The 24,409-nt window shown below is 39.3% G+C and overlaps 1 protein-coding gene across 3 annotated transcripts in view; it reads right to left on the reverse strand.

Moving 5' to 3' along the window:
• The window catches only part of CEP83 (centrosomal protein 83), a 147,979-nt gene that overhangs the window by 86,538 nt on the left and 37,032 nt on the right, over positions 1–24,409 (reverse strand). For all 3 annotated transcript variants that reach the window (XM_069584200.1, XM_069584198.1, XM_069584199.1), the window contains 2 exons: positions 11,518–11,791; positions 10,954–11,104 (listed from right to left, as the gene is read on the reverse strand). In XM_069584200.1, coding sequence (XP_069440301.1) covers positions 10,954–11,104; positions 11,518–11,690 — 324 coding nt within the window. In that variant the 5' untranslated portion in view covers positions 11,691–11,791. The remainder of the gene's footprint in view (positions 1–10,953; positions 11,105–11,517; positions 11,792–24,409) is intronic.

Below are 24,409 nucleotides of genomic sequence, written 5' to 3' on the forward strand. Positions count from 1 at the left end.
GGTTCACATACTGCTGAAGCCTGGCTTGGAGAATTTTGAGCATTACTTTACTAGCATATGAAATGAGTGCAATTATGTGGTAGTTTGATCATTCCTTGGCATTGCCTTTCTTTGGGATTGGAATGAAAACGGACCTTTTCCAGTCCTGTGGCCACTGCTGAGTTTTCCACATTTGCTGGCATATTGAGTGCAGCACTTTCACAGCATCATCTTTCAGGATTTGAAATAGCTCAACTGGAATTCCATCACCTCCACTAGCTTTGTTTGTAGTGATGCTTTCTAAGGCCCACTTGACTTCACATTCCAGGGTGTCTGGCTCTAGGTGAGTGATCACACCATTGTGATTATCCGGGTCGTGAAGATCTTTTTTGTACAGTTCTTCTGTGTATTCTTACTATCTCTTCTTAATGTCTTCTGCTTCTGTTAGGTCCATACCATTTCTGTCCTTTATGGAGCCCATCTTTGCATGAAATGTTCCCTTGCAAAGATGGGTTCAATAAAGGACACCACTTCCCTGGTGGTGCAATGGAAAAGAATCTGCTTGTCAAGGCAAGGGACACGGGTTCAAGCCCTATTCCAGGAATATTCCACATGCCGTGGAGCAACTAAGCCCATTCATTACAAATACTGAGCCTGAGGTCTAGAGCCCGCAGGCCACAACTACTGAGCCCCATGTGCCCAGAGCTTGTGCTCCACAACAAGAGAAGCCACCAAAATGAGAAGCCACCACAATGAGAAGTCCAAGCACTGCAACCGAAGCACTGTCACCCCTGCTCTCTGCAAGCAGACAAAGCCTGCACTAAGCAATGAAAAGTCACTGCAGTCAAACAAATAAATAACAGAGGCTGAAAAAATTCTCACCAGTATTTCTGTATTGGATGAAATTTTTAAGTCCTTAAGATGTCAAAAACAACACCCAGTTGTGCATGTGACTGGTGATGGAAATAAAGTCCAATGCTGTAAAGAGCAATACCGCATAGGAACCTGAAATGTCAGGTCCATGAATCAAGGCAAATTGGAAGTGGTCGAACAGGAGATGGCAAGGGTGAACATCGATATTTTACGACTCAGTGAACTAAAATGGACTGGAATGGGTGAATTTAACTCAGATGACCACTGTATCTACTACTGTGGGCAAGAACCCCTTAGATGAAATGGAGTAGTCATCATAGTCAACAAAAGAGTCCAAAATGCAGTACTTGGATGCAATCTCAAAAACATCAGAATGATTTCTGTTCGTTTCCAAGGCAAACCATTCAGTATCCCAGTAATCCAAATCTGTGCGCCAGATCAGTAATGCTGAAGAAGCTGAAGTTAAACCATTCTATGAAGACATTCAAGACGTTCAACTAATACCCAAAAGAAGATGTCCTTTTCACTATAGGGGACTGGAATGCAAAAATAGGAAGTCAAGAGATACCTGGAGTAACAGGCAAATTTGGCCTTGGCGTGCAGAACTGAAGCAGGGCAAAGGCTAAGAGTTTTGCCAAGAGAACGCACTAGTCATAGCAAATACCCTTTTCCAACAACACAAAAGACTACACATGAACATCACCAGATGGTCAATACTGAAATCAGACTGATTATATTCTTCATAGCCAAAGTGGAGAAGCTCTATACAGTCAACAAAAACAAGACCGGGAGCTGACTGTGGCTCAGATCATGAACTCCTTATGGCCAAATTCAGACTTAAATTGAAGAACGTAGGGAAAAGCACTAGACCACTCAGGTATGACCTAAATCAAATCCCTTACGTTTATACAGTGGAGGTGAGAAATAGATTCAAGGGATTAGATCTGATAGACAGAGTGCCTGAGAACTATGGATGGAGGTTCGTGACACTGTACAGGAGACAGGGATCAAGACCATTCCCAAGAGAAAGAAATGCAAAAAGGCAAAATGGTTGTCTGAGGAGGCCTTACAAATAGCTGTGAAAAGAAAAGAAGTGAAAGGCAAAGGAGAAAAGGAAACATATACCCATTTGAATGCAGAGTCCCAAAGAATAGCAAGGAGAGATAAGAAAGCCTTCCTCAGTGATCAATGCAAAGAAACAGAGGAAAACAACAGAATGGGAAAGACTAGAGACCTCTTCAAGACAATTCGAGATACCAAGGGAACATTTTAGGCAAAGATGGGCACAATAAAGGACAGAAGTGGTGTGGCTCTAACAGAAGCAGAAGATATTAAGAAGAGGCGGCAAGAATACACAGAAGAACTGTACAAAAAAGATGTTCATGAGCCAGATCACCACAATGGTGTGATCACTCGCCTAGAGCCAGACATCCTGGAATGTGAAGTCAAGTGGGCCTTAGGAAGCATCACTACGAACAAAGCTAGTGGAGGTGATGGAATTCCAGTTGAGCTATTTCAAATCCTAAAATATGGTACTGTGAAAGCGCTGCACTCAATATGTCACTCAGCAGTGGCCACAGGACTGGAAAAGTTCCATTTTCATTCCAATCCCAAAGAAAGGCAATGCCAAAGAATGCTCAAACTACTGCACAGCTGCACTCATCTCACACACAAGTTAAGCAATGCTCAGAATTCTCCAAGCCAGGCTTCAACAGTACGTGAACCATGAACTTTCAGATGTTCAAGCTGGATTTAGAAAAGGCAGAGGAACCAGAGATCAAATTGCTAGCATCCATCGGATCTTCGAAAAAGCAAGAGAGTTCCAGAAAAGCATATACTTCTGCTTTTATGCCAAAGTCTTTGACTGTGTGGATCACAACAAACTGAAAAAATTCTGAAAGAGATGGGAATATCAGACCACCTGATCTGCCTCCTGAGAAACCTGTATGTAGTTCTAGAAGCAACAGTTAGAACAAGACACGGAAGAACAGACTGTTTCCAAATAGGGAAAGGAGTACGTCAAGACTGTGTATTGTTGCCCTTATTTAACTTATATGCAGAGTACATCTTGCAAAATGTTGGGCTGGATGAAGCACAAGCTGGAGTCAAGATTTCTGGGAGAAATATCAATTAGCTCAGATGTGTAGATGACACCACCCTTACAGCAGAAAGCGAAGTGAAACTAAAGATCCTCTTGATAAAAGTCAAAGAAGAGAGTGAAAAAACTGGCTTAAAACTCAATGTTCAACAAGCTAAGATCATGGCATCTGGTCCCATCACTCCATGGCGAATAGATGGGGGGAAAAGAGAAACCTTGAGAGAGACTTTATTTTCTTGGGCTCCAAAATCGCTGCAGATGGTGACTGCAGCCATGAAATTAGAAGATGCTCCTTGGAAGAAAAGTCACGAGCAACCTAGACAGCGTATTAAAAAGCAGAGACACTACTTCGCTGACAAAGGTCCATCTTGTCAAAGCCATGGTTTTTCCAGTAGTCATGTATCGATGTGAGAGTTGGACCATAAAGAAGGCTGAGCACCGAAGACTTGATGCTTTTGAATTGTGGTGTTGCAGAAGACTCTTGAGAGTCCCTTGGACTGCTAGGAGATCAAACCAGTTAATACTAAAGGAAATCAACCTGAATATTCATTGGAGGGACTGATGCTAAAGCTGAAGCTCCAGTACTTTGGCCACCTGATGCAAAGAGCCAACTCACTGGAAAAGACTCTGATGCTGGGAAAGACTGAAGTCTGTGAGGAGAAAGGGACGACAGAGGATGAGATGGTTGGTTGGCATCACTGACTAAAGGGACTTGAGTTTGAACAAGCTCCAGCAGATGGTGAATGACAAGGAAGCCTGGCGTGCTGCAGTCCATGGCACAGCAGAGAGTCGGACATAACTGAGCAGCTACACAGTAACAACACCCATCAGATTTCAAATTAGTAGGTATTAGCTGTGATATTTTCCTGCAATCACTCAATAGCACCAATTGTTTATTTCTGCTTCTCTAGTGCTTGTTACAGTAAGGTTTTATTAATGTTGGAGGCATGGGTTGATAGAGGCAAAAGCCATCTTTCAAATCACGCAGTACAGTATGCCAGTGTCATCAAATGCATGGCTTCCTTTGACAGCAGTGTTTGTTGTTCCGTATCTTCTTGAAATCTTCCATTGTCGGGGAAACCACCACTTTAGCCTCCACCATGCTTACTGTTTCATTCCTTGGTGTAGTATTTTAAAACCTCAGAAAAGTGAGTTGAAGAGGGAAATAAAATTTGAACCTTTACAATTGTTAGATTAATTAGTTTTGCAAAGATTGAGTGCTACATGAATGCAATCTGTGGGCACTAAACCAAAGGTATTCAAATTACTGTTTTCAGACATTGAAAATGTAGTAACTCTGTTTCTTGAAAGGAACAATACAGACATGCTTATTTGTAACAAGCACATACAAAATAGCCTAAAACGACTGCAGTAGCTATATTACTATCAGATAGAATAGACTCTAAGACAAAGATTATTAATAAAGATAAAAAGAATATTTTTATAACCCCAAAACGGTCATTTCATCAGGAAAGTGATGACCTTCAGCAAATAGTTACATTTTTATGCCCTCATTTTCATGTGATAAAGATTTTAGAAAAGGCAGAGGAACCAGAGATCAAATTGCCAACATCATGGAAAAAGCAAGAGAATTCCAGAAAAAACATCGACTTCTGCTTTATGCCAAAGCCTTTGACTGTGTGGATCACAATAAACTGTGGAAAATTCTGAAAGAGATGGGAACACCAGACCACCTAACTTGCCTCTTGAGAAATCTGTATGCAGGTCAGGAAGCAGCAGTTAGACTGGACATGGAACAACAGACTGGTTCCAAATAGGAAAAGAGTACATCAAGGCTGTATATTGTCATCCTGCTTATTTAACTTCTATGCAGAGTACATCATGAGAAATGCTGGGCTGGAAGAAGCACAAGCTGGAATCAAGATTGCTGGGAGAAATATCAATAACCTCAGATATGAAGATGACACCACCCTTATGGCAGAAAGTGAAGAGGAACTCGAAAGCCTCTTGATGAAAGTGAAAGAGGAGAGTGAAAAAGTTGGTTTAAAGCTCGACATTCAGAAAACTAAGATCATGGCACCTGGTCCCACCACTTCATGGGAAACAGATGAGGAAACAGTGGAAACAATGTCAGACTTTTTTGGGGGGGCTTCAAAATCACTGCGGATGGTGATTGCAGCCATGAAATTAAAAGATGCTTACTCCTTGGAAGGAAAGTTATGACCAACCTAGATAGCATATTGAAAAGCAGAGACATTACTTTGCCAACAAAGGTCCGTCTAGTCAAGGCTGTGGTTTTTCCAGTGGTCATGTATGGATGTGAGAGTTGGACTGTGAAGAAAGCTGAGCCGCGAAGAATTCATGCTTTTGAACTGTGGTGTTGAAGAAGACTCGAGTCCCTTGGACTGCAAGGAGATCCAACCAGTCCATTCTGAAGGAGATCGGTCCTGGGTGTACTTTGGAAGGAATGATGCTAAAGCTGAAACTCCAGTACTTTGGCCACCTCACGCGAAGAGCTGATTCATTGGAAAAGACCCTGATGCTGGGAGCGATTGGGGGCAGGAGGAGAAGGGGACGACAGAGGATGAGCTGGCTGGATAGCATCACCAACTCGATGGACGTGAGTTTGAGTAAACTCTGGGAGTTGTTGATGGACAGGGAGGCCTGGCGTGCTGCAATTCATGGGGTCGCAAAGAGTCAGACATGACTAAGGAACTGAACTGAACTGAAAGGGCATAAATGTTGTTTTTAACAGGGATTGTTCTAAACACTGATGAGATAAAAATAACCTGTATATTTTTAGTATAGTGTCTGGCACATAGTAGATACTCATAAACAATGGCAATTTTTATTCTGTTTGAATAGGGACTCCATGAGGGCAGGAATTGTTTTTAGTGTTTCTGTAGTGCTTAAGATGGTGCCTAGCAAGCATTTTTTATATGAATGACATGAATAAATAAATGAGCGAGTCAGAATTGTTCTATTCATATATGTTGCACTTGTTGTTTCATAGGTACTGAGATAGACAGAGCCTTAGTATTTTAGAGTTGATAGTCTAGTTCTCTTTCATATCTGCTGTGAGTTGAGTTGTGTCCTCTCCAAAGACAAGTTTTAATTCCCAGTGCCTCAGAATGTGACCTTATTTGGAAATAAGGAGTTTTGCAGATGAAAGGTAATACTGAAGTATGATGGCCCGTTAATCAAATATGACTGATGTCCTTATAAGATGCGGGTAGACAGAAACAGGTGGGTGGGGAGTGGGGTGGGGCAGAGAGAATGTCCCGTGATGACAGAAGTAGCGGTTGAAGCCCTGCAAGCTGCCAGGCAACGCCAAGGATTGTCAGCACATCAACAGAAGCTAGGACAAGGCAAGGAAGTATTCGTCCTACAGTTTTCAGAGGCAACATGGCCTAGCTGACAACTTGATTTTGGACTTCTGGCCTCCAGAACTGTGAGGCAGTACATTTCACAGCAGAATTCCTACTTCAAGTGTCTATGACACAGGGCTCTTCATCCTGTGCTTCACTGCTCTCAGTGTTAGAGAGCCTAGGGAACTTGTAAAGTGGCCCACTTCCACGTATGGACTGGAGTATGTTAAGCATTTTCTTTCAGACTGAAATACAATCATCCGCCCTACAGCCTTCCTATTGCTTCTTGCAGTGTTCCTTGCCTATGTGTGCGTGTAATAACTCGCTTCCTTCGTGTCCAACTCTTTGCAACTCTATGAACTGTAACCCACCAGGACCACCTGACCAGCGGATTCTCCATGCAGGAATACTGGAGTTGGTTGCCATGCCCTCCTCCACTGGATCTTCCCAAACTAAGGACTGAACCTGCATCTCTTATGTCTCCTGCATTGGCAGGCAGGTTCTTTACCACTAGCGCCACCTGTGTTCCTTGAAGTGAAGTGAAGTTGCTCAGTCGTGTCCGACTCTTTGCGACCCCATGGACTATAGCCCACCAGGCTCCTCCATCCATGGAATTTTCTAGGCAAGAGTACTGGAGTGGGCTGACATTTACACAAAAAAAACTCTAGGTATTTATCCACATGATAACTTCCCAAATGTTTGCTGATAAATAAAATTTATCTGGTAAAGTTTCTGTTCTTCAAGATAAACATATCTGGTTTCTGTGTGATATCTACCTGGCAAAAATAACTGAAAGAAACATCTATACATAAACACAATATTGAAGCAATTTAGCTATTTGCTTAATGGATATTTGCAATCTGTACAAATTGTGAGTTGAGTAAAGGTAAGTAAATTCAACAAAGTAAAATCACCAAGAAATACTTCAGTGAAGGTTTTATGAAAGATGATTATTTTAAAAATACACATGTACTATATTGTCTACTTACAAAATGCCTTTTCTGATTTAAGATTTATTATCTCTTTGGCTTTCATGGAACAACAATATAAAAGACATTCATTTAAAGAATATTCTGCATCACTAGTGTAGTTGTAGTCATTGGGGATGAAAATAGTGCCTAGTTCACAGGATACTTTTAAAGGTACAGTGAGTCAATGCATAGAAGTTGTTCATACAGTGCTTTGATGTCATGAGTGGTTAGAGGAAGTTAGCTATTACACTGTTATCATGTAACATGTTAACAAAATCTTTTCTTAAAAAATGGGAGTCATTTTATGTATTTCTGATAATTACCAAACATATATATGCTTTCTCTGTGCCTGGTAATGCAAATTGTATAACCCATGTTTCCCATATTATTTGCCTGCTAGGAAGCTCAGAGCAAAATTTATTAGTCAGTTTGTCATTAATTTCTTAAGAATCTCTGGTACAGAGATATTTGCCCCGTTAAATCAAAGCATTCTTTGAAAAAACTGGTCTGTATAGTATTATAATATTTAATAGAACAAATGTTGGAGTGTTGAAGATTTGCTTTTATAGACTTAATGTAGGTAATGAAACATAGATGGTTGTATGATGAAGCATTCTTTTAGGTTTGTTTTGAGACAAGTAGCAGCAGTAATTCCATTAAAAATCTAACACAGCATAATTTCCTCCTAATTTGGCATCAGTTTAACCCTCTAATTCTGTCTTTGGTGTATGTCGGCTTTGAGAAAGAGGGAGAAGGAAGGAAGATAGTTGTTTTTTTTTAATGTGTCTGCTTGTTAATAAGTTGCTTATGAAGTAGTCTTTAACCACAGTTAGAGACCTCACAAGACCGATTTCAGTGTTGTTTTTTCCTTTGTGGAGACATTTTTCTATCAGTATCATTTTCCTGCCATCTTCAGTTCATTTCCTCAGTTGTGTCCGACTCTTTGTGACCCCACGGACTGCAGCACGTCAGACCTCCTGTCCTACACCAACTCCCAGAGCTTATTCAAACTCATGTCCATCGAGTCAGTGATGCCATCCAACCATCTCATCCTCTGTCATCCCCTTCTCCTCCTGCACTCAATCTTTCCCAGCATCAGGGTCTTTTCCAGTGAGTTCTTTGCATCAGGCGGCAAACGTATTGGAGTTTCAGCTTCAGCATCAGTTCCTCCAATGAACACTCAGGACCGATTTCCTTTAGGATGGACTGGTTGGATCTCCTTGCAGTCCAAGGGACTCTCAGGAGTCTTCTCCAACACCACAGTTCAAAAGCATCAATTCTTCAGCGCTCAGCTTTCTTTATAGTCTAATTCTCACATCCATACATGACTACTGGAAAAACCATTGTCTTAGACAGATCTTTGTTGACAAAGTAATGTCTCTGCTATTTAATTTGCTGTCTACGTTACTCATAACTTTTCTTCCAAGGAGCAAGCGTCTTTCAATTTCATGGCTTCAGTCACCATCTGCAGTGATTTGGGAGCCCAAAATAACAAAGTCTGCCACTGTTTCTCCATCTATTTTCCATGAAGTAACAGGACCGGATGCCATGATCTTAGGTTTCTGAATGTTGAGCTTTAAACCAACTTTTTCACTCTCCTCTTTCACTTTCATCAAGAGGCTTTTGAGTTCCTCTTCACTTTCTGCCATAAGGGTGGTGTCATCTGCATATCTGAGGTTATTGATATTTCTCCTGGCAATCCTGATTACAGCGTGTGCTTCTTCCAGCCCAACGTTTCTCATGATATACTCTGCATAGAAGTTAAATAAGCAGGGTGACAATATACAGCCTTGACGTACTCCTTTTCCTATTTGGAACCAGTCTGTTGTTCCATGTCTTGTTCTACTGTTGCTTCCTGACCTGCATACAGATTTCTCAGGAGGCAGGTCAGGTGGTCTGGTATTCCCATCTCTTTCAGAACTTTCCACAGTTTATTGTGATCCACACAGTCAAAGGCTTTGGCACAGCCAATAAAGTAGAAATAGACGTTTTTCTGGAATTCTCTTGCTTTTTCTATGATCCAGCGGATGTTGGCAATTTGATCTCTGGTTCCTCTGCCTTTTATAAAACCAGCTTGAATATCTGGAAGTTCACGGTTCACGTATTGCTGAAGCCTGGCTTGGAGAATTTTGAGCATTACTTTGCTAGCGTGTGAGATTTCTCTCACTGCTGCGTTTTCCAAATCTGCTGACACATTGAGTGCAGCACTTTCACAGCATCATCTTTTAGGATTTGAAACAGCTCAACTGGAATTCCATCGTCACTAGTTTTGTTTGTAGTGATGCTTCCTAAGGCCCACTTGACTTCACATTCCAGGATGTCTGGCACTAGGTGAGTGATCACACTATCGTGATTATCTGGGTCGTGAAGATCTTTTCCATACAGTTCTTCTGTGTATTCTTGCCACCTCTTCTTAATATCTTCTGCTTCCGTTAAGTCCATACCATTTCTGTCCTTTATTGAGCCCATCTTTGCGTGAAATGTTCCCTTGGGATCTCTAATTTTCTTGAAGAGATCTCTAGTCTTTACCATTTTATTGTTTTCCTCTATTTCTTTGCACTGATCACTGAGGAAGGCTTTCTTTTCTCTCCAAGCTATTCTTTGGAACTCTGCATTCAAATGAGTGTATCTTTCCTTTTCTCCTTTGCTTTACAATTGCTGTACGTCACAAACCTCTGTCCATAGTTCTTCAGGCACTCTATCAGATCTAACCCCTTGAATCTGCTTGTCACTTCCTCTTGCATAATCCTAAGGGATCTGATTTAGGTCATACCTGAATAGTCTAGTGGTTTTCCCTACTTTCTTCAATTTCAGTCTGAATTTGGTAATAAGGAGTTCATGATCTGAGCCACTGTCAGTTCCCAGTCTTGTTTTTGCTGACTGTATAGAACTTCTCCATCTTTGGCTACAAAGAATATAATCAATCTGATTTCGGTATTGACCATTTGGTGATGTCCATGTGTAGAGTTGTCTCTTGTGTTATTGGAAGAGGGTGTTTGCTATGACCAGTGCATTCTCTTGGCAAAGCTCTTGTTAGCCTTTGCCCTGCTTCATTCTGTACTCTCCAAGCCAAGGCCAAACTTACCTGTTACTCCAGGTATCTCTTGACTTCCTACTTTTGCATTCCTGTCCCCTAAGATGGAATGGACATCTTTTCTGGTCTAAGTAACAAGCATGAGATAAGCAGAAATAAACAGCTAGTGCTACTAAGCGATTACAGTAAGATATCTCAACTAATATCTACTAATTTAAAATCTGACAGGTAGCTTTGCTCTACTTTTTGAGCAAACAGAAATGTGAACAGTATAAAAAAAAATCAAAAGAAACTGTACTTAGTACCTTAGTTATCAACTATCTGTTACTTGAGCAACTCCTCAGAAATTCAGAAAATCTTTTTTAAAGTATGTTTAATTGTGAATTTTTATCAATTCAGACTGGCCTTTCTTCCAATTATTCTGAAGAGTAAGATATTATTTAAATCAGAACAGAAAATTAAAATTTACATAAAATAAAAGTTTTGTGGCTGAATTCTATGAGTAGCTAACATTCTAAAGTATATGAAAGAAGATTAAATTATACCACTGGAGATACAACAAAATACTCATTATGGATACAGAGAGAACTTACCAAATTTACCAAAATTACATATGTATCTCCATTAAACATCTGACTAATTTATACTAATTTGAATGTATTTTCTTACCTGCAGCTTCATCTCTTCTAAGTCTTTAGTTTTCTCAACTAATTCTCCTCGTACCTCTTCAAGCAGCAGCTGAAATTTTTCCTGGTGAGTTTGCTTTTCATTTAAAACGCGCTTGAGTTCATTTTGTAACTTTATGTACTCATCTTGCAACCTAATTTTTAGAAAAAGAAGAATTTAAGTGTATCCATTGCTTTTTAGTTGTATGACCTTAAAGTCAACCAACACTACGGAACAAGATCAACACCATATATTCTATTTAAACTTCCAAATATCATTGCTTTACCAAGTGTCACTTAACTATTAACACTGTAATTTCTGAATACAACTTTACTTTGAAGGAAAAAATATTTAGCCACTGAGATACATAAATTTTATATCCCACTTTCAAAATAAGACTTTAATAAATTTATAATCCACTTGATTTAAAGAACATTTACTGTATTCAAAAAGTTTTAAATGTATATTGCACATTATAACAAAATTATACTGTATGTTCCAGAGCAAATATTCAGACAAAATAAAAGTTTTTAATCAAGCCTCTCACCTCCAAATTTAAATAATTACCTTGTGTGTTCAGCTTTCAGAGTCTGATAATTAGTTTTATGATGTTCACATCGTAATCGTTCATCAGTTAACATTTTTTGGAGCTCAGACTGAGAATGTCTCAGTTCACTGTCTCCACCAGAAGGAAAAATGGTGGGAAAAGCGTCCATATTGGTAACTGAATGGACAACCATGTAAAAATAAGTTCTGGCTTTCTTAATGTCTTAGTTTTCTTTCCAAGAGTATTTTCCACTTTCTTCTTGCTAAGACAGAATCTCAGGAGGTCAAATTATACCTGTAGAGAGACATACACTTAATGATCAGTGAACTTCTTCAGGGTTATATATTTTTATCACTTACGTAATTCTCCTTATCATTTCTATAACAAAACTCAATTTTCAGATTTTCAATTGTTCATAAAACAAAATTCAAAAATAAAGTTGAATCATACCTTAAATTTTCTTTACTTCCATGCAGTTTCTGTGACTATCAAGGTCACATCTCCAAGCAGTAACCTAACTAGAAGTATTGATTCTTCCACTATAAGTAGTCCTAGATTCACATATCACCAACATTTTCTAAAGCTACTGAGGTAAATTTCAAGGGTGGATTCTGGGACAAAAGCCATACTCTGAAACCAGGGGAAAAGCCATCTGGATCTTGGTAAGTGACTAGTGAGAGTCAGTGTCTTCACAAAGATGAGCTTGAACATGTAATTATGTCTGTGATTAATGTTACAAAGGGTGTTTTACTTGACACAAGGTGACTGCACTTGGGCAGCAGATTCAGAGGAGAAATCAGTTAACACATAAATATCGATCATCTATGTATTATGCACTGTGCTAAGGACAGGAAACTCAATCACCAATTCAGGATTATGAAAGTAACTGAATGTGTGCTTTATCTAGAAGTAAAAAACTGACAACAGTGTTCTTACTGTAAATAAAAACAAAAATTTTAATCAAAATAATTCTGCTACTTTTAACTTCATTTATCTTTCTCAAGACTATTATATATATATATATATTTTTTTTTTTCTCTCTCCCTTAGTCATGGGTAATTATGAATTACCTTTCCTTACTACAAGAGACAATCTTTACCCTACACAAACCAACCATTCGATTGCTGAATCTTGCTTGAAATACATCATTTCTGATAAATTAATGTGATGTCTACATATTACATAAGAAGACTTTTAAACTAAAAATGAGGTCACTTTGGTTTCCTGCTTTGTCTATGAAGAATCTGCCTGCAATGTAGGAGACATGAGTTCAATCCCTGGGGTTGGGAAGATACCCTGGAGAAGGAAATGGCCACCCATTCCAGTATTCTTGTGGGAAATCCCATGAACAGAGGAATCTGGCAGGCTACAGTTCACAGGGTCACAAAAATGTCGACATGACTTAGCAATGAAAGAACAACAAAAGTCTTTCAAGGACACTTTACTTCTTATTCTTAGGTTTAATGTGCACAAGGATTCAACCTTTGAAAATGTACAGTGAACTGTTTGTAGCAGCTACCTCAACATTATCCTGTTACGAGTATATATTTTATATTTGCCATGGAATTTATAAACTAGATCATAAAACTGGCATGTAATTTTGATTCTGCTCTTTGATCCAAATTAATTTTTAAGAGACAGAAGTATACAACAAATGTATCTCATATTTTCTATTAATATCACCAAAATGCATTATAAGGCTTTGATTTTAATTAGCCAAAAGCTTACACTATATTAGAAAAATCAAAGGCTACCCTTTAGTCCTACTACTAGTGAAAGAAAGATTTCCAAACTGAGTTTTTGGTTTTGTCTTTTTTTTTTTTTTGTATTCCAGTTAACTTGACAGTAAGGTAAATACTCTCACTGACCGCCTACCCAAAAATTAGTTAAGTCCTCACAGAAATAAAACTTTCCTCTTGGGAACTGAAATATTCACTAGAAGTACTTACTTTCTAGGATTTAACTAATTTTAGAAAATCCCATTCTCATTCATCACCACATTACCTCATCTCCAATTCTAGCTTCTATGCAAACATATGTATAATTGCCCTCTTATATTTTCCCAAACCAGGAGGATTTCTCTGCTCCAAGATGATGTTTGCAAATTCATTACCTTTTTATATGTTTAAACTTTATTGACTAATAAAGCTAGAATATACCAACACACATTACCAGTAAGTACCACACCGAAACACACGATACACTTTCCCCTCGTACACGAAGGGGCTATCCCAGGTGGCTCAGTGGTATAGAATTTGCCTGCAAATACTGGTGACACAGGAGAAATGGGCTCGATCCCTGGGCCAGGAAGATCCGCTGAAGAAGGAAATGGCAACTCACTCCAGTATTCTTGTCTGGATGATCCCATGGACAGAGGAGCCTGGCGTGCTACAGTCCATGGGGTCACAAAGAGTCAGACACACCTGAGCAACTAGCCAAACCTACATGCAACACAAAAAAATCACGTTGCTAATTTCCACGTGTGCATATATGTTCACATGTACATGCATGTACACACACACGAATCTATACTAAGCTTTCTGGAAAGCTGTTATTTTTGTTCAGTGGCTGTCATGTCTGACTCTTTGCGACCCCATGGACTGTGGCACATCAGGCTAACCTGTCCTTCACTGTCTCCCAGGGTTTGCTCAGATTCGTGTCCACTGAGTCAGTGATGCTATCTAACCATCTCATCCTCTTCCACTCTCTTCTGTTGTTCGAATCTTTCCCAGCATCAGAATCTTTTCCAATGAGTTGGCTCTTTGCATCAGGTGCCCAAATCTGCTTATTTCCTGCCCAATCTTATGAAAATAGCTGGATGAGTACCCAAATGTAATTACGACATAAGAATTTTCTCTGTGACATTGTTTTTAATTAAAAAAATGAAAAAATCAGAAATAAGCTAAACTTCCATAAATAAAGGAAGGTATATCTACCCTATCATCATAAAAGATAAGTTAGATCTGGCTCCACAGTATGGTGAAGAGCATGAATGACAGATAAACACCCGTGTTTACATACACACAGTCAATTAGTGGTACAGCAAGCTGAGAATAGTGGTAATTTCTGGGGAAATAATAACTGGCAGACTCTCTGACAGGAAAACTTCTACTTTCAATTTTATTGTTAAATTTTATTTTTAAAAATTACAAATTTTTTTTTCCAGGTAATGAACAATTCTATCACTATATTCAAATTACCTTCAACCAAATTCAACTACTTTGCTTTCACTCTACCTTCAACATCCTTATTTTCCAGCTTTTGGTACTGATACCAGTATTATGCTACCATTCATCCAAACTTACAACCCCAAAGTCTTCTCTGCTTTCTCACTCAATTTCCCATGCATAGACAACAAATACTCTCTTTAAAATGCACTCCATTCTCTCCATTCCTTCTTGACTACAAAAAGCCAGACTACTAGACTACTAGAGCTTTTTATTGTCCCTTTTTCCAATATTTTCTCTCTAGTCTACCAAAGCACTGCCAAATCAGCAGTCAGAAATTTTATTTCACTTCTCAGTTCAGTTGCTCAATCATGTCCGACTCTTTGCGACCCCACAACTCACAGCACGCCAGGCCTCCCTATCCATCACCAACTCCCGGAGTTCACACAAACTCACATCCATCAAGTCAGTGATGCCATCCAGCCATCTCATCCTCTGTCGTCCCCTTCTCCTCCTGCCCCCAACCCCTCCCAGCATCAGAGTCTTTTCCAATGAGTCAACTCTTCGCATGAGGTGGCCAAATTACTGGAGTTTCAGCTTTAGCATCATTCCCTCCAAAGAAATCCCAGGGCTGATCTCTTTCAGAATGGACTGGTTGGATCTTCTTGCAGTCCAAGGGACTCTCAAGAGTCTTCTCCAACACCACAGTTCAAAACCATCAATTCTTCAGCACTCAGCTTTCTTCACAGTCCAACTCTCACATCCATACATGACCACAGGAAAAACCATAGCCTTGACTAGACGGACCTTTGTTAGCAAAGTAACGTCTCTGCTTTTGAATATGCTATCTTAGGTTGGTCATAACTTTCCTTCCAAGGAGTAAGCATCTTTTAATTTCATGGCTGCAATCACCATCTGCAGTGATTTTAAAGCCCAAAAAATAAAGTCGGACACTGTTTCCCCATCTATTTCCCATGAAGCATTAAAGAATGCTAAAAGGGTGGAGAAATTAAAATTACTAAAACACTCTAAAAAAGGGTTTCTCAACATAAAAGAGATGTTTAAAAGGAAAAATATAGCCATATGCTTTTTTTATAAGCCATTTTTAAAACACAAGGGCACGGAAAAGTTGAAATTAAAATCAGAGAAAATAATACAAACACTAATAGAGATGTTAGAACTAATATTAATAGCAAACAAAGTTGATTTTCAGACCAAAAAAATACTAGTAAAGATGAAAAGACACATTCATAATAAAAGGTTAAGTACACCAAAAAGATGTCATAATTTTAATTTACATACAACAAATGAGACAGTCAGAACTACAAGGAAAAACAGACAAATTCACAATCTTAGGGAGAGAATTTAACCATTATTGTTGGTAACTAATAGAACAAGCAGAAAAAAATTATCAGTAAGAAATACAAACAACTTAAACAACATAATTAACCAACCTGACCTGACATTTATAGAAAACTGTACCCAGTAAGTATAGAACAAACTCCTTATAAGCATGCATGGAACATTTATAAATAACCACATGCTGGATCATTTATAAATAACTATAAGACTATGTCAAAGCCTTTCACTGTGTGGGTCACAATAAACTATGGAAAATTCTGAAAGAGAGAGGAATATCAGACCACCTGACCGGCCTCTTGAGAACACTGTATGCAGGTCAGGAAGCAACAGTTAGAACTGGACATGGAACAACAGGCTGGTTCCAAACAGATAAAGGAGTACGTCAAGGCTATAAATTGTCACCCTGCTTATTTAACTTCCAAGCAGAGTACATAATGAGAAACGCTGGGCTGAAAGAAGCACAAGCTGGAATCAAGATTGCCAGGAAAAATATCAATAACCACAGATATGCAGATGACATAAAGAGCCTCTTGATGAAAGTGAAAGAGGAGAGTGAAAAAGTTGGCTTAAAGCTCAACATTCAGAAAACAAAGATCATGGTATCCAGTCCCATCACTTCATGCAAACAGATGGGGAAACAGTGGAACCAGTGACAGACTTTATTTTGGGGGGCTCCAAAATCACTGCAGATGGTGATTGCAGCCATGAAATAAAAAGACGTTTACTCCTTGGAAGGAAAGTTATGACCAACCTAGATAGCATATTCAAAAGCAGAGACACTACTTTGCCAACAGAGGTCCATCTAGTCAAGGCTATGGTTGTTCCAGTGGTCATGTATAGATGTGAGAGTTGGACTATAAAGAAAGCTGAGTGCCAAAGAACTGATGCTTTTGAACTGTGGTGTTGCAGAAGACTTTGGAGAGTCCCTTGGACTGCAAGGAGATCCAACCAGTCCATCCTAAAGGAAATCGGTCCTGAATGTTCATTGGAAGGACTGATGTTGAAGCTGAAACTCCAATACTTTGGCCATCTGATGCAAAGAGCTGACTCATTTGAAAAGACGCTGACGCTGGGAAAGATTGAAGGCATGAGGAGAAGGGGACGACAGAGGATGAGATGGTTGGAGGGCATCACTCAATGGATATATGTTTGAGTAAGCTCCGGGAGTTGGTGATGGACAGGGAGGCCTGGCGTGCTGCAGTCTATGGGGTCGCAAAGAGTTGGACACGACTGAGCTGAACTGAACATGCTGGATATCTCACATTAAAAATATACATATCTCACATAAAAATATCTCACATTAAAAAATTATACAGAATATGTTTTCTGACTATAATTTAACTAAAACTCAATACAAAAAGGTAACTGAAAAGTTACATATGCTTAGAAAGAAAACATTTCTAAATAACTTACAAACTAAAGAAAAGTGACTGTAAAAGTCAGAAAATATTTAGAACCAAAGGAAAATCGATTATTAAAACTTGAGGGATAAAGATATTTGCTTCCAGGAAGATGGAGCAGATGTACATTTCCCTAAGCACAGTAATACAACAAAAAAGTCTCAAATGTTATGTTATGATATGACATATAACGACTGTGAAAAATGGAGACTAGAAGGAAAATCAGCTAAGAACCCTGGGAGAAAAGAACCAACACAGCAGCAGGCTCCCTGGATTTTCTTTTTTCCTCATTTATGCCCAACTTGGAGGAGAAGAAGCTGGCAGTGAGTTCAGACCCCTCTCCCAATCCCACAAAATGTTTTAACCCTCTTCTTTAGCCAAACTAACAAGAAAGGGGAAGCCCAGCAAGATTTAAAAAAAAAAAAACATTTAAGACAATAATGACCTACTACAAGCAAATACTATGGAAAAAGTTGTGGTTCTACCACTTCCACACAAGCCAAAGCCAAAGCCAGGCTGTAATCCCAACAACATCCTATCAGGGATGATACACAAGCAATCAGGAGGTTGGCACTTTTCATCTCTGCTGAAAAGTAGTTAAGCCTCAAGTTCCTGAATGTCAATGGAGACCACGTGGGTCACCTGAACTTTCACTCCACCAAGAGTAAGCATTAGCACATCCCTCAGTCTGCTTAACTGCTGTCAGAGAAAGCCTAGTGGAGAGTGAGGACTGGCACTACACTCAGCAATAACAAGGCCACCCTTTCTGGTGTGTCAGTAGAGACCCCATGAGAAGCCAGAGGTCTCACCACCCAACAATAAAGTGATAATCTTCCACAACTCAGGTGTCAACAGAGGCTAAATGGAAAAACTGGACTTTCATCCCCAATTGGCAATAATGAGATAGTATTTCCCCTCTTTCTCCCCCGACCAAAGAGATGTCCGGAAAAGCCAGCTAAAACAGATTTAAGTAGAATCCAAAGTCTCATTAACATAAACCTCAAAGTTCCAGGTTTCAAAAGAAAATCACTGTCATATCCAGAATGAGAAAGATCTCAAATGTAAAACGACAACTGCAAGATGCCAACACTGAGATGACAGAGATGTTAAAGTTATCTGACAAAGATTTTAAAGAAGTTATGATTAAAATGCTTCAGTGAGCAATCACAAACGAGCTTGAAATACATGAGAAAAGAGAAAGTCACAACAAACAAATGTCTCAACAAAGAATTCAAGATATAAAGAAGAACCAAGTGGAAATTTTAGAAATTAGAAATACAATGACCAAAATAAAAATCTAAGTATGAGCTCAACAGTATGAAAAGATAAAGAACACAGAATTAACTAGAAAAGAAATTACTCACTTTGAAAAGACAACAGATTAAAATAACAGATGCTCAGGGACTTGTAAGAAAATAAAACATCTACCATTTGTGTCAAAGTCTGATTCCAGTTATATGATTATCCAAAATAGGTAAATCCATAGAGACAAAGTAGATTGTTGGTTGCAAAGAGCTTGGGGTAGGGAATAGGGAATGACTGCTTAATGGGTACAGAGTTTTCTTTGAAGGTGATAAAAACGTTTTGAAACCAGAAGTGGTAGTTGTACAACATCATGAATGTGCTAAATGGCACTGAATTGCACACTTTCAAATGGCTAATTTTGTTATATAAATTTCAACTCAATTTAAAAAAACTTAAAGCAAACCGGGAACTGAAAGGCACATCAATTTGATACAAGGTGTGCTCAAAAAGAATATAGTAAAAACCATGCTTGATTTCAAACTCTTCAATGCTTGCCTTTGAGAATCTGATTAATAAGACACAGATGTCCATTATCACCAATTTTACTCAACTTTGTACTGAAGATCTGGAAAAAGACAAAGGTATAAAAGGTCAAAAAAAAAGGAAAGAAAAAAACTTACATACAGAAGTTCTGATAGTAGGTATATAAAGTACAGGAGAATTTATAGAGAAATGATGAGAGGAAGGAAGCAGGACTGCTAAGGAGACTAACACACAAAAACTAACTGTGTTCTGCACGCCAGCACAGAATACTTTAAAAGACAGTCTTTGTTCATGGGTCCTCTTGGTATCTTCTTTCATGTTATGAAATCTTTCTTTGAATCTTTTGTCCTATTTCTTCTGAATTATCTTTTTAATGTACTAATGTGTAGGAGTTATTACCTCATGTGAAATGCCAGGCTGGATGAGGCACAAGCTGGAATCAATATTGCTAGGAGAAATATCAATAACCTCAGCTGCACAGATGACACCACCCTTATGGCAGAAAGTGAAGAAGAACTAAAGAGCCTCTTGATGAGAGTGAAAGAGGAGAGCGAAGAAGCTGGCTTAAAACTCAACATTCAGAAACCTAAGATCATGGCATCCAGTCCCATCACTTCATGGCAAATAGATGGGGAAACAACAGAAACAGTGAGGGACTGTATTTTGGGGGCTCCAAAATCACTGCAGATGGTGACTGCAGCCATGAAAGTAAAAGACGCCTGCTCTTTGGAAGAAAAGCTACGACCAAGCTACACAGCATACTAAAAAGCAGAGACATTACTTTGCCGACAAAAGTCTGTCTAGTCAAAGCTATGGTTTTTCCAGTAGTCATCTATGGATGTGAGAGCTGGACTATAAAGAAAGCTGAGCACTGAAGAATTGATGCTTTTGAACTGTGGTGTTGGAGAAGACTCTTGAGATCCCCTGGACTGCAAGGAGATCCAACCAGCCCATCCTAAAGGAAATCAGTCCTGAATATTCACTGGAAGGACTGATGCTGAAGCTCCAATACTTTGGCCACCTGACGCAAAGAACTGACTCACTGGAAAAGACCCTGATGCTGGGAAAGATAGCAGGCAGGAGGAGAAGGGGATGACAGAGGATGAGATGGTTGGATGGTATCATCAACTCAATGGACATGAGTTTGAGCAAGCTCTGGGAGTTGGTGATAGACAGGGAAGCCTGATGAGCTATACCCCACAGGGTCACAAAGAGTCAGACACCACTGAGTGACTGAACTGAACAGAATATGTGTAAGAATTCTTATAAAATTAAAATCACAATGAGAAAACCAAGAAGACTGATGATAATAAGTTTGGAGAAAACAGAAGAGTCAAGTGATAGTATATCCACTTTTGGGAAAAACAAGTAGTATCTAGTCCCGTCGTTACTGCTGAGTTTTCTAAGTTTGCTGGCATACTGAGTGCAGCACTTTAAAAAACTCATCTTTAGAATCTGAAGTAGACTAGCTTTGTTCGTAGTGATGCTTCCTAAGTCCCATTTGACTTCACACTCAAAAAATGACTCTAGGTGAGTGATCACACCATCGTAGTGATCTAGGTCATTAAGACCTTTTTGGTGCAGTTCTTCTGGGTATTCTTGCCACCTCTTGACATTTTCTGGGTCTGTTAGGTCCATACAGTTTCTGTCTTTTATTGTGCCCACTTTTGCATGAAATGGTCCCTTGGTATCTCTAATTTTCCTAAAGAGATTGCTAGTCTTTCCCCTTCTACTGTTCTCCTCTATTTCTTTGCATTGTTCACTTAAGAAGGATTTCTTCTCTCTCCTTGCTATTCTTTGGAACTCTGCATTCAGATGGGTGTAACAGATCTTTTCTGTTAAAGTGCTGCACTCAATATGCCAGCAAATTTGGAAAACTCAGCAATGGCCACAGAATTGGAAAAGGTCAGTTTTCATTTCAATCCCAAAAAAGGGCCATGCCAAAGGATGTTCTAACTAGCACACAACTGCACTCATTTTACATGCTAGCAAAGTAATGCTCAAAATCCTTCAAGCTAAGTTTCAACAGTACATGAACTGAGAACTTCCATATGTTCAAGCTGGATTTAGAAAAGGCAGAGGAACCAGAGATCAAATTGCCAACATCCACTGGATCACATAAAAAGCAAGAGAATTCCAGAAAAACATCTACTTCTGCTTCATTGACCACACTAAAGCCTTTGACATCATAACAAAACGTGGAAAATTCTGAAAGACATGGGAATACCAGACCACCTGACCTGCGTCTTGAGGAATCTGTATGCAGGTCAAGCAGCAACAGTTAGAACCAGACATGGAACAACAGACCTGTTCCAAATCAGGAAAGGAGTACGTCAAGGTTGTATACTGTCACTCTGCTTATTTAACTTATATGCAGAGTACATCATGGAAAATGCCAGGCTGGATGAAGCTCAAGCTGGAATCAAGACTGCCGGGAGAAATAATAACAACCTCAGATATGCGGATGACACCACCCTAATGGCAGCAAGCAAAGAGGAACTAAAGAGCCTTTTGATGAAGGTGAAAGAGGAGAGTGAAAAAGCTGGTTTAAAACTCAAGATTCAAAATACTAATATCATGGCATCCAGTCCCATCACTTCATGGCAAATAGATGGGGGGGGGAAATGGAAACAGTGAAAGACTTTATTTTCTTGGGCTCCAAAATCACTGCAGACAGTGGCTACAGCCATGAAATTAAAAAAGACACTTGCTCTTTGGAAGAAAAGCTATGACAAACCTAGACAGCATATTAAAAAGCCAGGCTTTGCTGACAAAGATCTCTGTCTAGCCAAAGCATTGGTTTTGCCAGTATTCATGTATGGATGTGAGAGCTGGGCAGTAATGAAGGCGGATCACTGAAGAATTGATGCTTTTCAACCGTGATACTGGAAAAGACACTTAAGAGTCCCTTGGACTGCAAGGAGATCATTCTGGTTAATCCTAAAAGAAATCAACCCTGAATATTCACTGGAAGGACTGATGCTGATGCTCCAATACTTTGGCCACCTGATGCACAGAGCCGACTAAATGGAAAAGATGCTGATGCTGGGAAAGATTGAGGGCAAGAGGAGAAAGGGGCTACAGAGGATGAGATGGCTGGATGGCATCGTCGACTCAATGGTCATGAGTTTGAGCAAACTCTGGGAGATGGTGAAGGACAGGGAGGCCTGGCATGCTGCAGTCCATGGGATCCCAAAGTCAGACATGACCGAGTGACGGCACCACAAAGCAATATCTAAAGTTAAAGAAATGAATATATATTATGACAGAGCAATTCGCTACTTGATATATATCTAATTAAAATGTGAGTAATTAATACAAGTATACCACGAGATAACTGTTCACAGCAGTATTATTCCCAACTGAAACCTAGAAACAAATCATACTGCCATTAACAGCTGAAGAGACAAACTGTGATATAAAGGAATCAGCACTATATGGCAATGAAAGCTATACACTCTACATAAGTATCACAAATACACTATCCAAACAAAAGAGAGAGTCAAAAGAATATATACTCATCTATTCCAGACATCCAAAGTTCAGAAAAAATGAAAAGAGGACAAAATGAGATTTAGAGAATATACACTTAGGTATGTCTGGGTTGTGAAACAATTCGGGGGGGGGGGGGGAAGGAAGTGATTAACACAGAAGTCAGGATAACGTTACCTGAGGAAGGCTGCTAGTAATCTCACTCTCGATCTCGGTTGTGGTTACACTGGGGTCTGCTTTGTAAATCACTCAGATGTATACTTTTGTGTACTTTTCTTTTTTAAACTTTATTATAATCAATGTTTTTTAAACAGATTTAATTTTGAATTCTAAAACTCAAATTTCTTAACTTTCATTCAAAACCTGGTCTCAGCATCGCCAAGGACCCTGGTCTTTCCCTCTGCCCTGCCAGCGTAATGTTGTCTTAATTATCCTCACAGCTGTGAGAGCACAACTTCAGACATCACATGGATACACAATAACATGTGTGAAGGACTATTTCTTTTACTAATTCTCTTCTGTTTAATTTCTTTACAGTTTTTGTTTTTAAGGTTGAAATTTACATATAATGAAAGGCATAAATTTTAAGTATACAATTCCATGAGCTCACAAGGGAAGAACCCAAGAGTATTACACTGTTATATTTAAACAAAAGCACATTTTGTTCTTTTACCGATGCGCATTTGGATTGTTTCCAGTTATTATGAATAAAGTTGCTTGTAACAAGACATTCTGTGGACATATTCTCAGTTGGGGAGAGGTGTAAATATATAAGCGGAACTGCAAGATTATGAAGTATATGTTTATAGCAAACTGACAAATCTTTTTCAAAGTAGTCGTACTGTTTTCCATTTCAACCAACGTAAGAGTTCTTTCCTCCACATTTTGGCCAACATTTGGTGTTGTCAGTTGTTAAAAGAAAAACTGAGGCACATTAAAATTTTCAAGTTTATAGGAGCATAAAGGATCAAACCCGGATCTCCTACATTACAGGCAGATTCCTTACCATCTGGAGCCACCGGGGGAACCCTCCATAGCAATTTAATTCAGTTCAGTCACTCAGTCCTGTCTGACTCTTTGCGACTCCATAGACTGTAGCACGCCAGGCCTCCCTGTCCATCACCAACTCCAGGAGCTTGCTCAAACTCATGTCCATCAAGTCAGTGATGCCATCCAACTATCTCACCCTCTGTCGTCCCCTTCTCCTCTTACCTTCAATCTTTCCCAGCATCAAGGTCTTTTCAAATTAGTCAATTTTTCGCATCAGGTGGCCAAAGTATTGGAGTTTCAGCTTCAGCATCAATCCTTCCAATGAATATTCAGGACTGATTTCCTTCAGGATTGACTGGTTGGATCTCCTTGCAGTCCAAGGGACTCTCCAGAGTCTTTGCCAACACCACAGTTCAAAAGTATCAATTTTTCGGTGCTCAGCTTTCTTTATAGTCCGACTCTCACATCCATACATGACTACTGGAAAAACCACAGCTTTGACTGGATGGACCTCTGTTGGCAATGTAATGCCTCTGCTTTTTAATATGCTCTCTAGGTTGGTCATAACTTTTCTCCCATGGAGCAGGCGTCCTTTAATTTCACGGCTGCAGTCACCATCTGCAGTGATTTTGGAGTCCCAAAAAATGAAGTTTGTCACTGTTTCTCCATCTATTTGCCATGAAGTGATGGGACCAGATGCCATGATCTTAGTT

Source organism: Ovis canadensis, chromosome 3, assembly GCF_042477335.2.
Source record: "Ovis canadensis isolate MfBH-ARS-UI-01 breed Bighorn chromosome 3, ARS-UI_OviCan_v2, whole genome shotgun sequence".
In the NCBI taxonomy this organism is placed as follows: domain Eukaryota; kingdom Metazoa; phylum Chordata; class Mammalia; order Artiodactyla; family Bovidae; genus Ovis; species Ovis canadensis.